Source organism: Lacerta agilis, chromosome 9 (assembly GCF_009819535.1).
Source record: "Lacerta agilis isolate rLacAgi1 chromosome 9, rLacAgi1.pri, whole genome shotgun sequence".
NCBI lineage: Eukaryota > Metazoa > Chordata > Lepidosauria > Squamata > Lacertidae > Lacerta > Lacerta agilis.
In genome coordinates this window covers 59,120,182-59,137,393 of record NC_046320.1, presented here as the reverse complement: position 1 = coordinate 59,137,393, position 17,212 = coordinate 59,120,182, and the positions used below count along the sequence as shown (strand labels likewise).

The following is a 17,212-nucleotide window of genomic DNA, read 5'->3' as shown; positions in this document are numbered from 1 at the left end:
AAGGGGAAACTTGATGAGCGTGATTTACTTGTGCCCAAGGTCACGATCTCCCCCCCACAGGCATGTGTGTGCACTTTCGCACAAGCACATCCAAATGACACTGCCCTTCTGAAAGTACGCTAAAAAGAAGGGAAATGCCTGTAATAGGAGAATTCTCATATCCAAGAAATGACTTAACTAGGACTGTGTGCCAGTTAAATAAATCTTGGTCAGTTCATTGGCCAATACGAAGCCAAATTAGGCTTAGTATAAGTGAGCAAGCATGATGGTGCAGTTGGAAAATTATGGCTGCTCAGCTGTTTCCAACTCCTGCTGCTGCCTTAACACCCAGAGCCAAGCCATGTTTTGTTTACTGTAATCCACAGACCCAGGCTTGCAGTTTTACTCACTCCAGATAACCATTAACTGACACCAAGGTTTGGTTTCCCCCTGATCCTAGCTCAGCGTAGGGAACTTGGTGCCCTCTAGACTACGACTCATCACTGACCATTGGCCATACTCAATGGGAAGAATGGAAACTAATCTGCTAACAACGGAAGGCCACAGGTTCCTCACCCGTTTCAGCGGTTGATGCCAGGAATGGAAACTGAGACCATGCAAAGCACGTGCTCTCCCAGAGCATTTACTGAGTAGTCACCATAGAATCATACAGTTGAAAGGGACCCTGAGGGTCATCAAGTCCAACCCCCTGCAATGCAGGAATCTCAACTAAAGCATCTGTGACAGGTGGCCATCCAACCTCTGCTTAAAAACCTCCAAGGAAGGAGAGTCCACAAATGTTCCACTGTTGAGAAGCTCTGGCTGTCGAAAAGTTCTTCCTGATGTTTAGTGCTTATTTACTTGCACAAAGCTTACGCTGAGACTAGATTATATCCTGTCTTTACTGAGCATTTGCTTGGGATTGTTTACAGGGTGGTCATATGATAATGAGCATCCATCCTTGAAAGACGTTTATACATCTTTCCGTTTATTCATCCCACACTTTGCAATGCATTTCTCCTTCACTTCCCAAACTGTAAAAAGTCCAGTTTGGTCCATTTTAATTCTGCAAACCTAACATTCTGGCAAGCACAAAGCAGTGACAGTCTGGAGACCCCCTTAGAAGAGACATTTCTTGTTTGGTCTTACATTGCCTATTTTTGGTGCTTTCCATCTGAAGTTGTACTCCTTTCAAAGATCTGCAGCCTAATTAAATTACAGGTAGCATATTGGGTTGATCAAAATGCGTTTCAACTCATCCATCAACGAAACGACTGAACTCTAGTTTGCTGTTTTTAATGGCTCTAAGAATGGTCAATGAGGACAAACTCCTTACAGTTCATGCAGTGCATCACAACTTGGCACTTAAGTCCACTAAACATTTATTTTTATACTGCATTATGGCAAGTAGAATTGACATATGCTCACGTTGCATCATAAAATAAAATGCAACTCAGTGTGCATTTGTTGTTCCTAGACATGCAATGAGTCTGTTGTCACAATGAACCTTCACAGTATAGTTCCGTAGGGGAAAGGCAATTGCCCTTCCTTTCACCCCAAAAGAGGCTTCCAATCAAATGCTCTAAGTGCCTTGTGGGGTATTTTCAGTGTTCCACCAAATGCCTCCGCATTTCCTCCAAAAAGAGTCAAACAGAGGAAGCTGGAAGGCTCAATGTCAGGGCCAAGATCTGGGGGGAAAGGTCAACTACCTTTTGCCCTGCTGAAAATCCTCTTCACAGTTCTGCCCATGTGTGCAGCTAAGCAAACAACAGAAAATCTTTTTTACCACTGAGAGTCTCCCTTCACTTCCTTCAGCGTGACCCAATCAAAAGGGCGAATTGCCTTCTACAGATTGCCCAAAGAAAGAAGTAAACATTCTCACTGAAAGAGGAAATGAACTATTTAGATAAACTAAAGAATAGTTAGCTGGAGTGTGTGTGTGTGTGTGCGCGCGCGCATTGGGTGTGGCGAGCTGCTTTTTGCCAATGCTGTGAAATCTCTAAGGCAGAAAGCCTGGTTATGCACCAGGGTTGTAAATGAACTAAAGGGCTAACTGCCCTTACAAGGCCACAACCCCCAAATGGTACGTTGCATGCAAGAAAGTCAGAGTCACACCTCTTCGACCGCATACATGTCAAACATTTAAAGCACACTGCTTTCCCCAAAGATTCCTGGGAAGCGTGGTTTACCTCTTCCCAGCACCCTTAATGAACTACAGTTTCCCAGGATTCTTTGGGTGAAGTCATGTACATTAAATTTATGGTGCACCTCTTCCAGGTGAATGCAATGTCTTATTGTGCTCCCCACCCCATCCCCACTAAATCCTAGAGCTGCTACTGAGCATGAGGTGGGCAGGGATACAGGCAACATAAAGATGGGTCAATTTAGCCTCTTCCCCCCCCCCACGACAGTTCCTTTCATTACACGAAGGTGCCAAAAGGTCCAAAAAGCACTTTGAGACAGGAGTCATCTGCCTTCTACAAAAAACCCAGAAATGAATAGTGAATTTTACTCTGCTCTTGGGAGTATAAATTACACTTAATTTGCTGAAACAACTGAAGGGAATCATGTACAAAGGGCAGATTTATCTCCCCACATTTTTAAAAAATATATAAAAGATGCTACTGGTCCTGATGTTTCCAAGGAAACAGGATATATGAAAAAACCTTTTCCTGAAAGGTCTGCTGGAAGGGTGGAAAAGCCTGAGGCTTCTAATAATTTTTGCCAATATTCTCCTATTCACAACAATTCTTCCTAGCAAGGTCTCAACAGAGGGCTCTGGTTCCTTTCCACTCTGGGACCTCCTTTGCGCATGGTAAGTCTGTGTGCATTCCCACATTTCGCCCGGTTCTTCTATACAGCACAATAAAAGCTGCTTGAGTTCCAGAGTTACACACAAGGATGGGGGAAGTGATGAATAACCAGCGAATTGTTTCTGTATCTCACAATTCAGACCAGGGTTGACTCAGGTTTCATGTGCTGGGAAATGTTACGGCAAGTCTCTTGCTCAACTCATATGACTGGAATATGCAACTGGAGAAATGGGACTTGTCACGCCCTCCAGCATTCTAAAAACAGTTTCCTGAGAACGGCATTAAACCATGGAATTAAACTGGCATGTAGCTCGTGTGGAGAAATGGGTGTTGCTGAAGGAACATGATCAAGGAGGTCAACCTTCCAGGATTTTTGGTTAGATTACAAAACAAAACGTACCGGTAAACTTGGTTTATATGTAAAACCGGGGGAAGCCTAAGTGGTACCCTCCATATATTGTTGGACTTCAACTCCCATCATCCTAGATCATTGGACATGCAGGCCAGGGAAGCTGGAAGCTGGAGTCCAACAATATCTGGAGGGCACCACATTGCTTATCCTAGCCAGGCATAAGGACTGAATGATTGCACCTTCCCATTTGGGAACTCTCTCAGGCCATATCCGCGCCATATATTTAAAGCACTATGGAACCAATTTAATAGACTTCCCCCCAAAGAATCCAGGGAACTGTCATTTGTTAAGGGCGCTGACTTCAAAGCATCTTAAAAGGCACAGATAAAACAAGGTTTCAGCAGGGCTTTTGCTATAAACCCTCTCCTGCAACAAAGTCCCTGCTACTCTTCATTTATTATTATTGTAATACAATTGCATCTTATTCTTATTTGGCTTGCACAATTTCAACCACAGTTGAAGGCAGGCTGGTTGAAATATGTGCAAGCTAAAATCCAAGCAAGGCAGACAGCTTCAAAGAACTGTAGAGCTGGAAGGGACACCGAGGGTCATCTAGTCCACCCCCCCCTGAAATGCAGAAATCTCAGCTGAGGCATCCACGATAGATAGCCATTCAACCTCCAAGGAAGGAGAGCCCACCACTTTCCAAGGGAGAAACAGCTCTCGCTGTCCACTTGGGTTACCAGGCATGCAAAGAGCTTCTAAGCCCCCTTGGTTGGGGGTGAGGTGGGGTGGGCAAAGGCTGCTCAGTGCACTGGCTCCTGGATGCTTGCGTAAGATCTTGAGGGACCGTCTGGTGGGCACGTTGCTGTGGTTTGGAGGAAATGGCCTTGTGGGTCAACCTGGTGGACCATGACTGGAGCTGGAGCTTCCCAGCCTGTGGCTTGCAACATGCAATACCTTTTAAGTTTGTTTGTGTTTTTTTTTTTTAGCAAGTATAGAGGGACATGAAAGAGTTGTACAAGATTATGCATGGAGAAAGCGCTTAGAGGTTTTTCTCCTCTCATGATACCAGAACTCTGGGCCATCCAGTGAAATGTTGGGAGATTCAAGACATGCAATAGAACATACTTCTTTACACTATGAGAATCGCCATCACATGATGGTGCGATGGGAAATTAGTCGCATGGCTTGAAAAGGGAATTACGGACCGATTTGTAGAGGACAAGGCTGCCAACAGCTATTAGTCGTGGTGCCTTCTTCCTACCTCCCCTGTCAGAGGCAATACAGTAGTACCTTGGTTCCCAAAGCCTTGGTACTCAAACGCCTTGGTTCCCAAACGCTGAAAACCCAGAAGTAAGTGTTCCAGTTTCTGAATGTTTTTCGGAAGCCAAACGTCCAATGCGGTTGTCAGATATTGTTTTTGGGGCATCTGCACCAATCAGAAGCCATGCCTTGGTTTTCAAACATTTCAGAACAGATTACGTTTGAGAACCAAGGTACCACTGTATTTGGCGCTTTTGTTTTTGAGGCTTTTTGGGTTGTTTTAGTGATTTTGTGGAACCCTGTTCAGCTACTGATTGATTGATTGATTGTGTGACTGCAGAAATGGATAAAAGCCCCCCATCGAAACAATGACTATCATCAGTGCAGGTAAGGGGAAAAAATGTAATTTTTATTTTTATCATCTACAACATTGTCTTATTTATTTTATAGTACAGTACATTGATCATTGCTTTCATTTTATGGACCAATGGTCTTGTTAGATAGTAAAATTCATGTTAAATTGCTGTTTTAGGGGTCGCTTACAAAAATCTGGAATGGATTAATCCGTTTTGCATTACTTTCTATGGGAAAGCGCGCCTTGGTTTTGGAATGCTTTGGTTTTGGAACGGCCTTCTGGAATGGATTAAGTCTGAGAACCAAGGTACCACTGTATACCACTGTTGCTGAGAATCACACGTGGGGAAGAGTGCTGCCAGGCTCGTGTCTTGCTTTTGGGCTCCCCATAGCCATCCAGTTGGAGAACAGGATGCTGGACTAGGTGGGCCTTTGGCCTGATCCAGCAGCGCTCTTTTTACATTATGTTCTTACGCAAGATCACGCCGAGATGCATAAGGACAGGCATTGAACACTGATGTGGAATGAAGGAAAGAACCAGACAATACAGTGGTACCCCGCTAGACGAATGCCTCGCAAGACGAAAAACTCGCTAGACGAAGGCATTCGTCTAGCGGAAGGCTGCCCCGCAAGACGAAAAAGTCTATGGGGCTGCCTCGCAAGACGAAAAATTTTCGTCTTTTTTTTTTTTTCGTTTTGCGGAGCGCGGCTGTCATTGCCGCTCCGCAAGACGAAAAACCCGCTAGACGAAAATTTTCGCAGAACGAATTATTTTCGTCTAGCGGGGCACCACTGTATACCCAATGAGAAGCGAGACGGCACAGCCATCGTAGTTTCCCCGCAGCTGCAAACTGAGCTGCCGGCCAATCCAGACTGTGCAGCCGATGCCACAAATGGTTAAAACATCACTGCTACAAGCACACGCTGAACTTGTCAAACCCCGAGCCTGCAAAGGGTGCATCAACAATATTTCAAGGCTGGATCACTTTCGCGGATCAGCTCTCGAGCTGTCAATACAAACATTAGAGCCAGACACATTCTCCAGTCTGGGACAGTAAATGCCTAGCTTGCTTTAATATGCAAGTTCAGTGTGTCCAAGGATCTATATGTAGCAGATCCCCATTTTAGCATGCACGCCCTTATACATTCGTGTGTTGAAGTATCAAGTGCCCCTGGGAACAGGCACCAAAGATAGCATAAATACAACTTTATGAGTACATAACCCGCGAGTACTTGAGCTCTGGGTGCATTGCAGTGGGCGGGGTGATAAGGCACCAGTGTCAAAACTGAACCAATATCCAAAACAAACATTGATATATGGCAGGGGAATGGCTAAATATCTCTTGTCAATTTGCCAAAGAGCTGGGCATACGTGCTAGAACAGGCCAAGTGTGGAGTACAGCTGGGGTCATATCTAAGGAACCTTCGTTGTTTATCTGGTTCTTGCAAAGTAAGTGCCTGATTTATCTACTGACTGAAAAGCAATCCTTAATTAAAGCACACCCCAGTTATGGAAGAAAGCAAAGCTCTCTTGGATAACATTTGCTGCGGAGGGCAGGGACACCACAAACAAGACAATGGTGCCTCACAAATAATCAAATCAAATCAAATTTTATTAAACGGCCACAGACCAAATCGTCCTCTTCAACTGGACAACGAAGTACACACAAGACAAACAACACGAAAAAACATTTCGAAATTAAGATCTTAAATAAAATTAAACGTTTGCCTTTGCCTGCGCATTGTCAATGGATAGCTCATATTTCCTGCGTCTAATAGCAGAATCGCAAAATTTGGCAACATTAATCGTAGTCTCAGGGACCTTGTCCTCTACTAGGGCTCTCAAGCGTTGGGATTCTGATTCATTTTTAAACTTGTGAAGAACTGGGGTAATAAAAGTCTATTGTAAATCCTCGTAGAAACTGCAATGCAGCAGTATATGCAGGTTTGTTTCCACCTCCAAGGAGCCACATGGGCAAACACGTGACTCATACGGTTTGCCTTCATACCTGCCTAGTAACAGGGCAGAGGGCAACACGTTGAATCTGACCAAAGTGAAGGAATGTCTATACTTAGGTATTTGTAGTTTGGTCAGATGGTCTGCGGGTGAAAACCCTCTCCCGAAGTCTCTTATTGAGGTATGTTTTTTCATTTTGCTCATGTGACACTGTAGCTCTATGACCCTAATGCGTTGGAGCACTTGACTTTTGGCTCTCTCGTAACCTGCTGCTATCAGAATCTGTGGGGAAAGTCCCAGGCTTCTTATCTTGCCAAAGAGGAAGGTTTTCCAGTTGGAATGAAAGGTGTCTAATAGTGTTAGAGGTGCCAACCCAGCCGGGAAAAAGATGAGTTTTAACCAATAGTGTATCCTCATGATCCACATCCGCGCATCAAAAGGTAATTGTCCGACTTCAAGGCGGACAGCCGTGTTAGATACACAGGGAGGGACTCCCAACAAGGAACGATAAAATTTGGTTCATATTTCCAATGGAGTCAAACAAGGATGCGTTCTCGCGCCAACTTTATTTAATTTCTACATTAACTCTCTAGTAGAAAATATGGTGAAAGAAAATGCCCATCCACCTAAATTGGCAGATGTGTCCCTCCTGGTGCTTTTATATGCGGACGACGCTGTTCTACACTCACAAATAGCAACAATAACTCTTTTCTGAACCACAGCCCACATTTTAAACCAGCTGGTGAGGTTGGGAGGGAGACTCATCTGCCAATCCAACATATCAAAAAATGTTTACTTTCAAAAGCTCCGCAAAATTTGCAGAGAAGTTGGGGTATTCAGGCCGCCTGTGAGCTTCTGTGCCCTAAGTGTCCAAAATTTGCACAGCTGATCAAGCATTGCTTGTGCCAGATATTCTATGCAACCCACCTCCAAACAAAACATGCATTAACCCTGCATTTAAATCAAGGGCTCTGGCTTATGTCTCAGAGATGAACTCCGCATGATGCTTTGCCCCGCACACATTTCCCCTGCATATTTTATGCTTTTACAATGTTGTTGTTTAGTCGTTCAGTCGTGTCCTCCTCTTCGTGACCCCATGGACCAGAGCACGCCAGGCACCCCTATCCTCCACTGCCTCCCGCAGTTTGGCCAAACTCATGCCAGTCGCTTCGAGAACACTGTCCAACCATCTCATCCTCTGTCGTCCCCTTCTCCTTGTGCCCTCCATCTTTCCCAACATCAGGGTCTTTTCCAGGAAGTCTTCTCTTCTCATGAGGTGGCCAAAGTACTGGAGCCTCAACTTCAGGATCTGCCCTTCCAGTGAGCACTCAGGGCTGATTTCCTTCAGAATGGATAGGTTTGATCATCTTGCAGTCCATGGGACTCTCAAGAGTCTCCTCCAGCACCATCATTCAAAAGCATCAATTCTTCGGCGATCAGTCTTCTTTATGGTCCAGCCACAAAGGTCACAACAGAAGCCTGAAGTATGGGGGGAGAGGGGGATTTTAACGCCTTTCCTCTGGGGAGGGGGTGTTTGTTGTAGCATGAATTTGCCCCCCCAAGCTGTTTTTCCTCTACACCATATCTTTTCCCCATGATATGGGGAACAGCTAGATGGCTTTATTTATTTTTTGCAGGAAAACCACTGCAGGGAAATGGTTAAGACGTCCTTCCACCCAGTTGATCTTCCATTGTGAAACATCAGAAGGAAAATGACATGATTAAGCATCACATGGAGGTAGGAAAAACGTGTCTGAGCTGGACCGCAGCCAGCCTGCAGATGGGAGGCCACATGACTGAATGCATCCAGCAAATAATTATTTCACACTGCATTTCCCCATCATGGTCCATATTGCAACAAAAGTCTGATTTTTTTTGGGGGGGGGGGAAGCAGTTCTGATGCACAAGAGCTCCAAATCGGCTTTAATGAGGCTGCCTGAATGTGTTGCGATCCCATCTGAAAATAGTGACAGTCTGGAAATGCCCAAAGTCATTAAAAGCTGCACATGCAGAAGAAATGCCTGCAAATTTCAGGTCCATCATCTTCTCAGTTTTCATTTTTTAAAAACAACACAAGTTCCTCCAGTGTGGTGTAGTGGTTAAGAGCAGTGGACTCGTAATCTGGTGAACCGGGTTTGATTCCCTGCTCCTCCACATGCAGCTGCTGGGTGACCTTGGGCTGGTCACACTTCTCTGAAGTCTCTCAGCCTTACTCACCTCACAGAGTGTTTGTTGTGGGGGAGGAAGGGAAAAGAGATTGTTAGCCGCTTTGAGACTCCTTAGGGTAGTGATAAAGCGGAATATCAAATCCAAACTCCTCCCCCTTCTCCTCCTCCTTCTCTTCTTTTTCTTCTAGTCCTTGTGATATTTGAGACACACTTTAAAGTGGTGTGGGCAATGCCTGCTAAGATTTGAAAAGCCAGAAGTGAATAAGCAGTCCTAGCGTTTGGGTGTCGGGCATCAAGAATCCATTGTAGCTTCTGGGAGCCTCCCCAGATTAAATTATGCAAAACAGCAATTAGTGGAATATTAGATGAATTATAAAAAATCTGGCTTGATTCACATGGTTTATACAAATCATAGAATTTAGGTTCCCTTAGATATTATTTTATTTTTAGACACAAGACTAGGCATAGTCTTGGTTATGGCATAGCATTTCACAATGCTGAGCAGCTCACCCTTTGGCCAGGGCTTAGCTGTAGCTCACCAGGCTGAATCCTGGCCTGAAATCTCTCAGGTTCCGAGTTCAAGACCTGCCACAAGTCCAAGCCCTGACAACCAGCGCTTGAAACCGTTCTCGCCTGTAAGGACGTTCAGTGGTTGCTCATGAGAAAGCAGTCAAATGCAGCACTTCTAAAAACTAAGTTCTTTATTGTGCAGATATTTACAGTGGAGCAAAAGTTCAAACGTCCATCTCATCCCTCCGCAGAGTCTGGGAATGAACCCTTCCGGTTCTTTGTCCAGCAAAAGAGGCGCAGGATCCTGAACCCCCGCCTCCCCCTTCCACGTCTTTCCTGTCTGCAAACTCGGGGCGTGGGAAACTGTCCCTGTTCCCCGCTTCCCCCTTGGTGCTCAGGCTCTGCGATCTCTTCACAGCCCCTGCACCGACTTCCTCCTCTGACTCCCCCTCCCCACTGGAGGAATGGTCGCTTCCTGCTGAGGAGGGGGATGACGAACTGGTGAACAAAGGGGGTGGTTCCCCATACTGCAGGCTCTCCTGGGATGCTACCTGTCGTGGGGAGGGGGGTTTCCTGACATCGCCCTTTGGCCAGGGCTTAGCTGTAGTTCACCAGGCTGAATCCTGGCCTGAAATCACTCAGGTTCCGAGTTCAAGACCTGCCACAAGTCCAAGCCCTGACAACCAGCGCTTGAAATTTGCCAGGCGCATTTTGCACCTGGCTATCAACCACTTACGAATAAGTGAAGATGCCCGGGGTGCCAGGATGGCACCTGACGTCTCCACCATTTGGAGGTGCATGCCTGGGGATCCTTGGATCTTGACTGTTTTCACACAATAGCAACACATCCTGTGGAATTCTATCCATTGTATTTTATCTGCACAATCAGAATGAATTTCAGGAACCAAAACATGACTTTTGAGCCACCTGGCCCCAAAATGGCAACAAGGCATTCTGTTTTGGCGAATATAACCCTGGTTTAAGGAGTCATTTGGTGCCCATCTTATGTGTGAGTTTCTAACACTGCTGACAACAGCCCATTCCAGAGGTTCTCAATCCCATGAGGGGAGAGAATAGGGCTATGCTCATTGGCCCAACCCTCTCCATCATGGTCCAATCAGCCCTGCCCCAACATCTTCCATAAGCTCTGATTGGAATTCTGCTGCAAGGACTACCCTCCACACAATTTAGCATCCTTCCCAGTACAGATGTTCAGTCCCAACACATGGAAGGCTGGGCAGCTGGTAAGGTGACAGACGGGGCAGGGCCATCAAAGGTATCCCATTTTCCTTCTTGACACAACGGAGGGAAAGGCTGTAGCTTAGTGGCAGGGCACCTGCTTTGCATGCAGAAGGTCACAGGTTCAATCCCCAGCATCTCCAGGTAGGGCTGGGAATGCCCGCTGTCCGAAATCCTGGAGAGCTGCTGCCAGTCAGAGAAGGCAATACTGGGCTAAATGGACCACTGGTCCAACTCAATATAAAACAGAAATACCGCAATAGGGCTAGTGCCGCTAGTCCCAGCGGCACCAATCCCCTTGGAATTAGTTCAAAAGCACAGCTCCCAATCCTGAAAGATGGAATCAAGCGTAAAGAAGAAATGCAGTTCAAAGCAAATGCAGCAATAGGAAAGTGTGGTGACGAACACACCAATTTTTCTGTACCTTGTGCCTTGGACTCAGCTTTGGCAGTTCTCTGTCAACACTTGTCCGAATGACTGACGGTGTCTGCTTGCAGCCAGCCTCCTAGAATGAGACATTGCACACAGTTAACAAAAAAGGGGGGTGTCAGTGGGGGGGGGAGTGTGAAATTAGGAACGGCATGCTATTTCTAAGCATGGCTTTGTTCATACAATCTGAAAAACAACTTTGTGTTGTATCACATGTTTTGAATCTAAGCGCTTAAATCTTCTCTTTTGTGTTATCATTTTTAACAAAAATAATAATCTGGATTTGCTAAAAGTGCAAGCGTAACAAAAGGGGGGTTGGGGCTAAAAAATCAAAAAGCGTACTGCTCTATACTTTCTGCCTTGGTTCCAACCACACCTGGAATACTGTGTCCAGTTCTGGGCACCACAATTTAAGAAGGATGTGGACAAGCTGGAACGTGTGCAGAGGAGGGCGACCAAAAGGGTCTGGAAGCCAAGCCTTATGAGGAATGATTGAGGGAGTTGGGTATGTTTAGCCTGGAAAAGAGGGAAGTGGAGAGGAGATACGATAGCCATCTTCAAATATCTGTCAAATGGAGGGTGGGGAAAGCATTTTTCCTCCTGCTCTGGAGGCTAGGGCCTGAACCATGGGTTCAAGTTACAAGAAAGGAGATTCCAACTAAACATCAGGAAGAACTTTCAGACAGCAAGAGCTGTTTGACAGTGGAACAGACTCCCATGAGAGGTGGTGGACTCTCTTTCCTTGGAGGTTTTTAAGCAGAGGTCGGATGGCCATCTGTTATGGATGCCTTAGTTGAGATTCCTGTATTGGACTAGATGACCCTCAAGGTCCGTTCCAACTCTCCAATTCTATGATTCCACGGAAGGGCAAAAGTACAAAGATACAGCACAGGTCCGAAGTGATAATTACTTAATCCAAAGATTCCCTTTGCAAATAATAAAGATTTATAAAAATGAAAGTACAGTATTCTCAAGTTGTGAACTCCATAATTTTTGAGACTATGGTTTCTATATAGTCTTAAAAGAGTCAGATATTTGCACATACAGTTGACACTGAGTGACCATGTACCTCAATAGTTGTATGAGAAATAAAATCATGCCATTACATTTAAAAAACGGCCATCCGAGCTCTACTTTTAGTTTATGAGATATCTTCCATAGACTGTTGCACCACATTGCTGGGAGTGAAGTTATGAAGCTAAGAGCTCAAGGGACTTAAAAGCAAAAACACATAAGCAGAGCCAAACCAAGGTTTGTTTTCTATAAGTGTAGAAGCTCAGGCTACAGTGGAACCTCAGTTGTCGAATGCTTTGGAAGTCGACCGACAACCCAGAAGTGAATGCTTCTGTTTTCAAACGCGCCTCGGAAGTCAAACGCCTTCTGAGGCGCATTTCTCCATTTTTCCAACGGATTTTGCCGACCGGCAATTGCGCCTTGGTTGTCGAACGTTTTGGAAGTCAAACGGTCTTCCGGAACAGATTACGTTCGACAACCGAGGTACCACTGTATAGTTCTAACCTATGGTTAAGTCTTAGCCACTTCACAGCTTGGGCAGTGATGTAGAGACTGAGCAGGAGTATAAAAGTAAACTCTGTTGACTCATACAGACAGAGAAAGATATTAGGCACTTGTTGTGGGAAGGGCTATTTAAAGATTCGTAATCCTTCGAAAGAGATGCCCAAGTGATGACTCTGTTGACTCATGCACGATAGATGTGGCAGACGATTCCGCCCCTTCCCTGGCAGCTAAAAAGGATATCAAAGGTAAAGGACGAAGACGTTGGTAAACTTTCACCTGCAAGGGATTGGACAGCTCACCCCATCACTCCTTATTTAACAATGTTTTGTTGTCTCATCGTATTTCCACCCCACTGATCCCATGGTAAAAATACCCAACTGCTCCATGAAGTATAAACAGATATGGGAAGAAAATGTTCTTTTGGAGAGGAAACAGTAATCAAGGAAAACAATTAAGATTTTGTTGGCAGTGCCGTCACATGCTTTACTTCCAAGTATACTGCCCACATTTATGCCTTTACTGCTGGCATGAACTCTAGTATAGCAGAGGATAATTACTTTACATTGACAGTGCAACAGCAGAGGTGCTTGACACAAAGGATGGATCACAGAGTTAAGGAGGTTACCCTAGAGATCATGCAGTTCAATTCCCTGCTCAGTTGTCAGGGCTGGAGCCAGATGCAGGTCAGCACGCAAGAAGCAGAGTTTGTTGGTGTGGTTAAACCTTTGTGCAAGGAAACGGCAACACTTCCCAGCAGGCCTTGCCCCTATAGGTAAAAAAGGTAAAGGACCCCTGGACAGTTAAGTCCAGTCAAAGGCGACTATGGGGTTGCGGCGCTCATCTCACTTTCAGGCCAAGGGAGCCGGCGTTTGTCCACAGACCACTTTCCAGGTCATGTGGCCAGCAGGACTAAACCACTTCTGGCACAACAGGACACCATGACGAGTGCCAGAGCACACAGAAATGCCGTTTACCTTCCCGCCACAGCGGCACCTATTTATCTACTTGCACTGGTGTGCTTTCATACTGCTAGGTTGGCAGGAGCTGGGACAGAGCAATGGGAGCTCACTCTGTCGCGGGGATTTGAACCACTGACCTTCTGATTGGCAAGCTCAAGAGGCTCAGTGGTTTAGACCACAGCGCCACCCTATAGGGACGCCCCTATACAGCAGTTGCCAGGCCTGATGGCTTCCCCTCCCTCTGCACTGCTCTATGTCTCCACCTCTGGATGTTGACCAAGCAGTCTCAAACTACGCCTGTGCACCTCTGGTTGTGCGTTCTTCAGAGAATGGGGCTAGGGGAGTTTGTTGCAGCAGGAGAGGGAGACTCCCAGAATTTTTCAGCAGTCTCTTGACTCCCCCTCCTCTGCATCAGCCTCTGAGTCTGAACTGCTCCTTGCCACCGGCTCTTCCCGCTCACTAAACCCTGTTGCCCTTTCAGTATCAAGCCCCTTCTCCCTCTGTCCTCTCCAATCTCCTGGCTCTGAGACTTCCTCCTCTGGGGTTTGTTCCCCGGCTGGTGCTTCCCCACCATTCCTCTTCATCCAGCCAGTCCCTGACACCAGTGCAAAATTTGCAATGTAGGCCTGCCTGGCAGATAGATGGTCATCCAACCTCTGCTTAAATGCTTCCAGAGGAGAGACACCCCCCCCCCCGAGGCAGTCTGTTCGACTGCTGAACAGCTCTTACATATGGAGGAGCATCTCCAATTGCTGGGATGAGGCACCTGTGAGATTCCAATTCCCCTCACCCCCAGCCAGCATGGCCAGCAGTCAAGAGATGATAGGGGAGAAGGCCACAGGTCCCCCATCTCTCTCAAAACTTTTCAGCTCAGTATGAATGTTACAGGGTTTTGTTCAGAAATAAGCAGTCAGTAAGTATTAGCATTTTGCTGGGTTAGCACCACACACAAGCCAGTATTTAGAGAGCCATAAAGGAGAAAAGGAATTTAACATTGTATGAAAATCTTAAGATGCCTAAAGCGAAAGGCTTCAAGAGCCTCGCAAGCTCAAGGAGGAGATGCAGAGTTCCAGGGGTTGTGAGCTGGGATGGCAAAGGTCACAGAAGCGGTAATCTTCTCCTATCGGGTTTTCCCAGTTAACGGGGCTGGGGCTTGCTGCCAAAGGAGGGCATTGCATTACAGGATGTAATGACAGCTGGCAGCAAAAGGTCTAAACAGTATGTCTCGAAGGATTGGAAGAGAACAGGTATGACGAAAATTTAACAGGATCCATTATACACACTCCGGCTTTGGCGTTCTCAACAGACAACCGAAGCATATTAAAATCAGAACTACAGTTTCAAATGCAGTATCGAAACTGGGAGTGGGAAAATCTAAACCACATGTCACACAACATCCATTTTCCTAATGGAAAAAAAAATCTATCATGGGACACCGCTATCTTTTACCTCCAGGCTGCTTTCCTGCTCAGAATTTCACCCTGGTTTGCTTTTCTTCCCACAGAGGGGAAAACTATACGGAGACTGGTATTATTTTCTCCTTGCTAGGAGAAAAGAAGGTGGAGCCAAGAGGTGGGTGATGTGAGTGGGTAAATTTATCTAGCACAAGGGTCAGCAACCTTTTTCAGCCATGGGCCAGTCCACCATCCCTCAGACCATATGGTGGGCCGGACTATATTTTTTTTTGGGGGGGGGAATGAACAAATTCCTATGCCCCACAAATAACCCAGAGATGCATTTTAAGTAAAAGGACACATTCTACTCATGTAAAAACACTGTTTCCCGGACCGTCCACGGGCCGGATTTAGAAGGCGATTGGGCCACATCCGGCCCACGGGCCTTAGGTTGCCTACCCTTGCTCTAGCAGGTTTGTTGACCATAGCATCCCCATGGCAGCATTTGGATGAATCCAAACCACACTGGAGGAAAGTTACTTGCAGCCTGGACCAAAGTCATGGAAGTTGGAGGTGAGGAGAGGAGAGAACACACCAAGTTCAATTGGTAGCACAAGGTCCGATCAACAGCCTCCCATCCCAAGAGAAACTCGCACAGAGCTCATCGCAAACTTCACCATGTCACCTGCCAAGATACTACTTTGATACTGTGTGCAATTACTTGATACCAACCCCCCCCCCCAAAAAAAGGAGAGGGGGATGCAAAACAATCTTAAATACAGGCACTCACTTTCACTAGTATAATTTTTGCTAGATCTTCACATGGGTGTTTTTCGTTCTCCTTTCTCGGGTGTTCCCATTCAAACAAAGTGGTGTAGTTCTCCAGCATCTGGGCCATGATTTTGTTGCAGATTTCCTGCTCCTTCATCCCTTCAAATCCAGAAGACACGCTGCAAAAACACGAAACAAGGTTGAGGATATTATAAACAAATGTGAAGTGCCTAACGGCCTGTAATGTGATAGCTGAATGCCAGCCAAATTGGGCACCCGGGAACAGTGGCGTTGCTAGCCTCTGCGCTGCTGGGGGCGGCGGCAGCGCAGAGGAACCCCCCTGGGGGAGGGGCACGACGCGTGCGTCGTGACGTCATCATGACGTCACGACGCACGTGGGTGCAGAAAGGGGGGATTTCCCCCTTTCCGAGGCTTTTTTTCGGCGGGGGGGGGGGTCGACTAGCGAGGAGGGCGTGACAAGCGTGACACCCTCCTCGCTAGTCGACCCCCCCCGCCGAAAAAAAAGCGGCGGAAAGGGGAAAAAAGAAGCAGAGCCGGCGCTCTGCATTCAAGCCCCGGCTCTGCTTCCTTTCCCCGCCCCCCCCCCGCGGGTTTTTTCGGCGGGGGGGGGGGTCGACTAGCGAGGAGGGCGTGACAAGCGTGACACCCTCCCTCGCTGGTCGACCCCCCCCCCGCCGAAAAAAAGCAGCGGAAAGGGGGAAAAAGAAGCAGAGCCGGCGCTCTGCATTCAAGCCCCGGCTCTGCTTCCTTTCCCGAAGGAATCTCAAAGCGGCTAACATTCTCCTTTCCCTTCCTCCCCCAGAACAAACACTCTGTGAGGTGAGTAGGGCTGAGAGACTTCAGAGAAGTGTGACTAGCCCAAGGTCACCCAGCAGCTGCATGTGGAGGAGTGGAGACACAAACCCGGTTCCCCAGATTACGAGTCTACCACTCTTAACCACTACACCACACTGGGAGATTCCGAGACACAGCCCAAACGCAATGGGTTAGATGAAGCTGCACCAAGCTGCTGCCCGATGTTGCCAGACTACAACTCCAACCATCCTTGCCCATTGGCTGGGCCTGCTGGAAGTTGTCCTTCAATAACATCTGGAGGGCACCAAACTGGGGAAGGCAGGGTTAGATCTTATTTTACACTTTATTTTGTAAATATTGCATACAAACTGGGTTGGATCCAGAAGCGCCCCCTGAGCAGGAGACTCCCATCGGCGGAAAAGAAGGGAGGCAGAGAAAGAGAGGCATTTTATTTTATTTTATTTTTTGGCTGATTTCCCCTTTTCTCTACAGTTCCCAGCTGGAGTCCTACAACATAGAACCATAGAGTGGGAAGGCTCCAAAGGGTCATCTAGCCCAACCCCCTTCAATGCAGGAATATCAACTAAAGCAACTATGAGAGACAGCCATCCAACCTCTGTTTAAAAACCTTGAAGGAAGGAGGGTCCCACCACATGCCGACGGAGTCTGTTCCACTGTCAAACAGCT

The 17,212-nt window shown here is 46.7% G+C and overlaps 1 protein-coding gene across 1 annotated transcript in view; it reads right to left on the bottom strand.

The window, feature by feature from the left end:
- FAM13A (family with sequence similarity 13 member A) overlaps positions 1-17,212 on the bottom strand; it is a 137,717-nt gene that overhangs the window by 97,389 nt on the left and 23,116 nt on the right. Inside the window, 2 exon segments of the mRNA XM_033160600.1 lie at positions 11,063-11,143; positions 15,729-15,888. Coding sequence (XP_033016491.1) covers positions 11,063-11,143; positions 15,729-15,888 — 241 coding nt within the window.